General features: G+C 42.4%; 1 protein-coding gene across 2 annotated transcripts; it reads right to left on the minus strand.

The window, feature by feature from the left end:
* Window positions 1-1,869: 1,869 nt before the first annotated feature.
* On the minus strand, window positions 1,870-8,402 carry LOC148428116 (nuclear receptor subfamily 4 group A member 2-like). Of its 2 annotated transcripts, none has more exons than XM_088407377.1 (6): window positions 7,567-8,402; window positions 5,550-5,634; window positions 5,304-5,461; window positions 5,021-5,220; window positions 2,894-3,072; window positions 1,870-2,388 (listed from the first exon to the last, which is right to left on the minus strand). In XM_088407377.1, the coding sequence occupies exons 1-6, from the start codon at window positions 8,362-8,364 to the stop codon at window positions 2,129-2,131; spliced, it is 1,680 nt and encodes a 559-aa protein (XP_088263503.1). In that variant the 5' UTR covers window positions 8,365-8,402; the 3' UTR covers window positions 1,870-2,128. The 2 variants fall into 2 exon arrangements, with proteins under 2 accessions (XP_088263503.1, XP_088263502.1); XM_088407376.1 differs by having other exon boundaries at window positions 5,550-5,679.
* Window positions 8,403-8,685: the final 283 nt, after the last annotated feature.

The following is an 8,685-nucleotide window of genomic DNA, read 5'->3' on the forward strand; positions in this document are numbered from 1 at the left end:
TATAATGTAGAAATAAAGATACAATTAAAGATATGATTATGTCTAAGACATTAAAATCGTCTGTGATGGACATATCCCTCAGGGCGGACAACCCATATATATGTTTACTCGTCAACAAACATAAGCACAGGCTGCGCAGTGGTGATCCATCTATGCAATTGATCAGTAATTGGTTGTAATCTGTGATGAATTACATGATGAAAGTTAGCAGGCATCTGTGCCTTTTGACCCATCAGTGGTGGTCTTGTGCTCAGGGGGTTCTGTGCTGGTGCTGATAAAGCTTTAAGCTGTATTGATGCTGGATGGGTGCAGAGATGAAAGTGAGCACTCAGAAACTGATGAAATATTATTTGATGTTGCTGTGTGGCCACAAGCAGGCCTGAAGGCTGGGAGATCTCAAGAATCCTAGAGGTAAAGGAAAATTTGTTTTTGACATCCATAAGGTCAGAGAGTGATGAGGACTTTCTTTAGACACTGACAACCAGATGTGACTAGCAGCCCGGCCTTTAGCAGGAGCATATACTACTTAATTCACCTCTAAATGCCCCTATTTTCACATCTCGCAAAAAAAACAAAAAGAAAAAAAAACATCAATATTATGAGTAAAAATTACAATTGCTACAGTATACCAGTACACTTTTATCCCACATTATCTAATGCAGTTCGCTGGAAATATTTATCTAATAACATGACAAAAAGATCAATTATTAATATGCAGTGCATCATACACTACAACTGTTACTAATGTACAGTATCTGTGTGCAGATGTTTACAGACAGGTTTTGTCTGTCAAAGTTGGTTGTATGAAGCTCTGAACAACCAATCAGAGGATGGAAAAATGCAGACATCATCAAGTGCCTGCGTCCTGGACTTGTGTGGATGAATTTTAATTATGATTGTTTAAAGAAACACTTCCATTGCTATACATCAGTGGTTACCAAGCTCTTTGAAACTGAGAGCTACTTCTTTGGTACTGAGTAATACAGGGGCTACCAATTTATGGGAAGACACCGATCTTGTTAATGATTTTGGGCAATAATTAAGGAACAGCTATAGTAAATATGAAAATCAATTGTAATATGTAATGTAAATGTAATACATGTACTGTATAATTGTTTGAAAAATTCATAGAAAATCCCCAATGTTCAATCTCTTTTAAGCTATTTGCAGAACAGGCCTGCAGGTTACTCATGATCTTTGGGGGCTACCTTGTGCCCGTGGGCACCACGTTGGTGACTCCTGCTATCCATTGACAGTTATTATTGATTCTGGAGGCCCAGGAAAGATTACGCCATAATGGTAAAAGTTATAGTATGAAATCCCCCACAACACCGCCAGCGCCAAAAAAAAACAAAACAAACAAAAAAAACGATTATATTACACTATTAAACTATTACACACACACACACATATATATATATATATATATATATATATATATATATATATATATATATATATATATATTGAAGCAATGCGGCAATTTTATGGTCGCCGGAAGCCAGACCTTATTCCAGCTGAACGTCAGGTGAAAAGTAGATTCACCCTGAATTGGTCACCACCTAATCACATGTCACATATGGAGACAGAGAAAAATTCACATCACATTTACCTAATATCACTGAGCAGGAACGAGCCCTATGCTCTCTGCATGGAAGTCAGGCTGGCACACCATCCCATCCAAAGCGCCTTGTTGTCGTGAGTAGATAGGTGTTAGCTCCAAACAATCCAGTAACGCTAATACTGGGATTCCCTCTTGACACATGAACCCTTGGATGGAGAGTTGGCCTTATTTTGGAGCGTCTAAACCTGATATAAGCCAAATGAGTCCAGCAGCTCTCAAAGGTTGTTTATTTAGGTGAACACAACAAGACCACTACAAATATTAACATATTCCCCTGGGGATACTTAACAGGATATTCACATTTATGTTTATGTCTCAATTGTGAATTTGCAAGTTCAGACTTCCTTTATAGATTCAAGGAAGTTGCATACAAGTCACAATCAAACCAAAATTCACATTTTCTATTAAGAAGTAAGATACAAAAAGAAATGTTTTCCTGTGCTCAATAAATCATCACATTGACAAAATTTCTGACAATGTCCTTGAATGTAGCTTCTGGCGTCTTCAAAAGGGTAACGTGTCGAGGAATAACTTATCTATTATTGCGGGTGGCGGCACCAAATCCTCCAACTTTAAATAAAAAATCCTCTGCAGGCCTTGTACGCACAAAGTACGAAGTTCGGGAAGCTTTTCCACCAGTCTGAACAAATGGTTTGACCAAATGTTTGAGTCTCTGTCAGCGTACATTCTACCATCCTTGAAACATTTGACAATGCTTGTCTGCAGCTCCTCCACCTTCCTTGGTTCCTTCAGTCCGTGTCGCTCTGTCCAAAAGCATATTACACCAGCCATTAGATTACATCAGCTTTTTTGTTATGAAAATAGCCCTTTCAGAGTGAATTCTGTTGCATTTATATAAAAAAAAAATCTGTGCACATAAAATAAATACTGCATGTAGAGCATCTTGGGATATTGATTACCCAAAAGAAGTGGAGACAGCAAAAATGGAGTGCAGGTGTGTTTTTTTTTTCCATGGTGTTATGGCTTACAAGTTCTTCGACATCAAAATCGTGGAGACATTTCAAAATGCTCGATAACTTCCCATAAAAGCTGAACTAAACTTGGCTCCTCCCTAATATCTTAGAACACTATACTTTATTGACACCAAGAGTTACTTTCCTGTAAAATCTAGTGCACTGGTATTTTGGGCAGGACAGAAAATATTGAGTGAATTTCTAAATAGGCAGAGGATTACTGTATTCATATCAAAGGCAAATATTGAAAAAAGCAAAAGCAAACATTGTAGCACTTCACTGAGCAACATCCCACCTGTGACAAGGGCAAGAGCACATATGCATGAGAAGGTGGAGATGTCCAAGTTCATCCTATGAAGATTAGTGGAGAACTCAACAATGCTGTCAATCCACTCCCCAAAGCCCCGTAGACATTGTAGACGGTGCCAGACAGAGCCATCGCAGAAAATCAATCTGCCTTCATCAGGATTAGATCTGGGACCAAAAAAATAGCAGTCAGGCAATGTGGCACATAAGGAGAGATTTTATTTGGCGCCCCCTCCATGGACGATTTAAACATGCTTATAAGACAACTTTCAAATTTGTCTTTAATAGAATGTCACACAATTTCAAATATAAATAGGAACATTTTCTCCAAGTCATGACTGTTTCATAACTGTCAAATAACACATGGGAGTGACTTGCTGTTGTGACGTCTAATTGCACTAACAATAATGAGCAACTACTTAATGTCAGGAACAGGTCAGATACAGTGATTTTCAAATTAATTCACCTTGTTCATCTTCACTCAATTGAATGTTTGTATAAATGTTGATATTTAACTCTATCTTCTGCCTTCCCCTTCTTTGAGCTGTCACCTTACTGTGGGGTTTGCGAGCACTAACGATCCAAGGAGCTACTGTATGTTGTCTGGGGCTTTATGCCCCCTAACAGGAGCCATCCATGGCAAACAGGTCATAGCTGAGGGACTCGACAAAGTAGCTCACAGATCCCATATGACAACTTCGAATGTTGGACACAAGTTTCCTTTGCCCGGACACGGGTCACCAGGGCCCCCCACAAAAGCTAGGCCTGGGGGCGGGGCTGAAAATGCAAGGCAGGCTGAAAAGGCAACGTGGATCCCCCTTTTCATGGGCTGTGAGAGGCCGCCATAGGAGTCAAGCGCAGTGCGTGTTGGGCGGCGGCCAGTGGCGGGTACCTTGGGGGTCCAATCCCAAGCTAAAGAAGCTGCATCCAGGGACATAGATTGCCAGCTCTCTGCCAGGAAAGGAGTCTGAGCCCCTGTGCAAGGAATAAAAGTTCTCACTAGAGATAGTCACACTTGCTTCCATACACAGCGTGGGTACTGGTACCAGTACTATCGAGAGAAGTTGGACTCCACTCTGGAGTTGCCCACCATGAGAGGTGCAGAGCAGGAGTGGGCATGCAGCTCAGAGTACCCACCCTTTTTGGAGTCCTTGTAGGATGTAGAGGGTGACGATCAGAACCTCCAAGAATCTGAGACCACGGTCCTCAGTCGGAAGAAGGTGGGGTGCCCTCTCCAGTTTGGGGATAAGGTCCTGCCTCAAGTGGAGCAGTTTAATTATTTGGGAGTTTTGTTTATGAGTGAGGTCATAGCCCCACCCCCTTCCAGGGTTAAGATGGATGAAGTGACTGGGGAGAGAGAAGCCTGGGCTTCCCCGCTGAAGTTGCTGGAGCTGCAACCTGGTTGCTAGCCAATCGCAGGCCACACCAAAACAAACAACCATTCACAGTCACAACCACACCTAAGGGCAATCTGGAGTGTTCAATACATGTATCATGCATGTTTTTTGGAATGTGGGAGGAAGCCGGAGTGTCAGGGGAGAACCCACGCCGGCTCAGGGAAAACATGCCAACTCCACACAGGAAAGATGGCGTGAGCTGGAATTGAACTCAGGACTCTGAACTTCGAGGCGAGCATGAGGCAGCAACCGAGCTGCCCACTGTACAAATAATTAGTTTGAATACAATTATAACGAAGGTGAATTTTCCAATGTCGTTTCGGCACACCCCTAGAGTCCGGCACGCTTAGCTTGTGCTTACATATATTGCCTGATGGATGAGGTGTACTGAGTGCATACACTGCATATATTGACATTTTCATGACCACTTACTGTAAATTTAGCCTGTTCAGGATCATGTTAGGAATTTGTAGCCTAACCCCAACTGTTGTTTTAGATGGAGAACACTCTGAACGAAGGGTGAACAATCTGAATGTTTCATTCTGGTCGTACGAATTGTTATTGTGTTATTATGCATTGTGAACAACCGCGTTACCAGGTTCATCTTTATATCATATCATTACTGATAATTCAATTAGTGGTGTGGCAAGACAATTTAAAGACCCTCGTACCGAGCACCCACGAACCGTACCCGCTTGACAGCTCTTTGCTGTGTTTACCTGTACGACAGACGCAACACAAAGAGCTCCAAAAATGACGAATAGAACAGGAGGTCTTGGTCATGTTTGATCAGGGAGACAAATCCAGGTATCTTCAGCGCCCATGTCCGAATCACTTCCATGGATCTGGTCAGGAGGTCGTAAAACTGACGCACGTGCTGAGCATCGTCTCCAGGAGGGCTTTCAGGTACATCTTTGAACTCCACAATGTCACAACAAGTGAAGATATTTGTAAGTGCGATGTGGAATGAATGTTTCTTCTAAGCTTCAAAAATGTTCTTACTTTGCTGTAATCAAGCCGTGATGAGGAAGGGTTGGACTCCACATGTGCTCTGATGAGGGAGTTGAGCAGTGTGTTGACCAGCGAGGATGAGTCTAGAAGAACTTTAGGTTTGGAGGGAAGACGACCCCTGCGACCTTTTAGACTGTCTGTTCGCACTACTGCAGAGCATAAGGCGAAACACCAAAAATATTCAGTCAAATGAATTGTCATGTTACAAGATACTTGTTGGCGACATTCAAAGGTTACCTTCTTTGACCATTCCAACTGCAAGGCATTTCTGGAAGCGACAGTATTGGCAGCGGTTCCTCCGTCGTTTGTCTACAGGGCAGCTCTTGGCCACCAAACAAACATACTTGGCATTTTTCTGCACTGTGCGCTGGCAGAAGATAACAATAATTTGTCACTGTACAGAAGTTCTGGTGACAACACCTTGATGCGGCACAAGTGACTGTATGGTTGATGTTTTGGTCAAGATGGAAGCTTACAGCGACAGCAAAATGGTTAGTCTTATGGCAGTTTGACAAAGAAGACAAATACTCATAAAAAGATTCATACTAAGAAGCATCATTGCCCCTCTGAGATGAATTGTAATACATTTTAGGAAATGGAGAGCTAAACGCCACTTTGAAATGAAGCAGCAGCCTTCTTGATCCTATGGGAGTTGTGAGGTGCTGTATGGCATACGGCGTGTGGACAGGTCGGTCTGGGTAAATACAGGGTCATGGGCGTTCATAATTGAGGCAATTGTCCTGGGAATCTTGATCAAATAGAGAATGGGAGTGTTTCTGATTCACAGCACACCAGTGGCAAGTTTCAAACAGGACACTTGGCCCCATGAATGTCGAGGGTGAAAAGTCAAAAGCAGGCATGTGAAGCAAAATCTGTCCATCTATTTTTCATTGCTAATTTTGTTCAGAGTCAAAAGAGAAACTGGCGTGTAGGCCAGCTGATTCTTACTACAGGTAAGGTACACCCTTGGCTGTGACAGTCACTGCCAACCACAAAGAGCAATGAACTCTTACATCTGTCCTGAGGACAGTTTAGGTTGTTCCATTGACTTAATTGCCATGTTGTCGTGTGGTGGTGACGCAGAGTAAGCACAGAAAACTGAGGAAAATGCAAGCTTTACGTATAAGGTCAAAGCTGCGATTCACCCCCAGAACCTTGGACTGTGAGGTATATGTGCTCTGCTCGAGCGACCACTTTTTCCACATGTTGGTTTTGTCATGGAGAAATTTACATTTTTGTTCTTATCTTTTATAGTCAAGAGTCGAAAAGTGGAATGTCCCCAGATGTTTTATATATATATATATATATATATATATATATATATATATACATATATATATATATATATATATATATAAAATATATATATATATATATATATATATATATATATATATATATATATATATATATATATATATATATATATATATATATATATATATATATACAGGGTGTTCCAAAATGTTTGACATCATTTCATAGGGCAATAATTTTGTCAGTTTTCGTTGGAATTACCTAGAATGTTCACAGCTTGTGTAGAAACGTTTCATGTTTTTGCGTGTAACGTTTGGCAGTTCTATCTTTTCAGGTTAAGAAGTGCCGTTCATTTCAAAAGAAAAGGCATTTTGCGTGTTAGAGTATGCACGGACTGAGTCTCTGAAGACTGTGCAGAGTGCCTTCTTCAAAAATTTTGCAAAGAAGGCACCAACTACAAAACAAATTAGGGCTTGGCACCATAAATTTCAAGAAAAGGGCTGCTTATGCATACCTAAACCGCCAGGACGGCCATCAATGTGTGCAGAGTCACAGGCAGCGCTCATATTGAACATTTATTAACATCTGTCATAAAACCAACAAATATTTGTACCTTTCTGTGTAAATTTAATCAATAAAACTTATGACCTTCAACATGAAGTGTATTTGGTTTCATTAAGATCCATCAAGAAGTTTCCAAGATATGGGCATTTATAATGGGGTCAACCATTTTGTACCATCCTGTATATTGCACAATATTGCACTTAGAAGCTATTTTAGCACTCATGGCATCATAACCAAATGGACCAAATGATTCTTGGATACGAATTCTAACCTAAAGAACATAGACGTTTCAAGTAGGGTTTCACCTCTCAAAGAAGAAAAAAGGACAAGAAACCCTAAACACCGTAACCCCGGTTGTGCTAGATGGATTCAGGGAGAGTGAAAGAGCCTTTATATATTTGAGATAACTGTATATGTGCCGACGAGACCCCACCTTGAAGAATCCTTTGCATCCCTCACAAGTTCGCACTCCGTAATGCTGGCAGGCTGCGTTGTCCCCACACACCGCGCACCGACCCTCCGAGCTCGGTCGTCCATGGCTGTGGGCAGAGGTAGGAGGACTGAGATTGTTCATGAAGTGTTGATTGTGGGCAAGCTGCAGAGGGTGAAACCCCGCACACGGCTGCTTTCCTAGCCCAGCACAGCAAAGAAGACCGGAAGAATCTGTTGCTTGGTCCACATTGGTGGACACGTGGAAAGGTCGGTCAAATTTCATCGGACCGCCTGTGGAAAAGTTCTGATTGCCGTCTTGTGAGTGTTTGATGGAAAGCAGTGAAAATCTAGACAAGGTGTTTTTCCTCTGCGCCGCCACCAGATAGTCTTGACGGAAAAGAGAAGCAGAGTCCTCCCACATTGGTGGAGTGAGGAAGTTGGCTGGCATGGTTGCGTGCGAGGAGGGAGGCTGGTAATAGTAAAGGGAACCGGTGGAGGACAGAAGATCAGCCGCATGCAGGTGCTGATTGGGCTGAAATCGTGCTGGGCAGCCACGGGCATCCTCAGTCTTGACGCATGACAGCGGCATTTGGAATAGACACTGGGGCTTCACGTCGTAGCAGCCGCTGTACGCTTCTGCGCCCGACGGGGAAGCTGATATTTCACTGTTAGCGAGGTCCATGCTGAACTTTACAAACTCTGGAGTCAGGAAGTCACTGCTCCGCTCTCCGAGTGTGCTTTGAGACGCCGGACTGGCTCCTGGAGGAGAGGAGCTGCACTGCGTCTGGACGCATGGCATGGTCGCCGCAATCACATAAAAAGGCGAGGACGGGTTTATTAAAAGTTTTTTTTTCCTACGTTGGAAGGAGGATTGGTTATAAAAAACGCACAGAATACTGCAGAAATGTATCAGTCCACTAAAACATCTTGCAGGAAATCACGCATACAATGCGTGTCATTCCTCCAGCGTGGTATTTAGCCTACCTTAAAAATTAATCTGTTGTTTGTAATCCAAAGCGACTGTCAGTTTTGCTGTGTAGTGATGATTAAGTCCACTTGCTGCTCGCAAATGCAGGCGCGTGCGATGGTAACGCGTCTCCCAAGCTTGCATAGAGACTTG

The sequence above is a fragment of the Hippichthys cyanospilos genome, chromosome 2, assembly GCF_059441005.1.
Source record: "Hippichthys cyanospilos isolate Australia breed blue-spotted pipefish chromosome 2, RoL_Hcya_1.0, whole genome shotgun sequence".
Classification (NCBI taxonomy): Eukaryota; Metazoa; Chordata; class Actinopteri; order Syngnathiformes; family Syngnathidae; genus Hippichthys; species Hippichthys cyanospilos.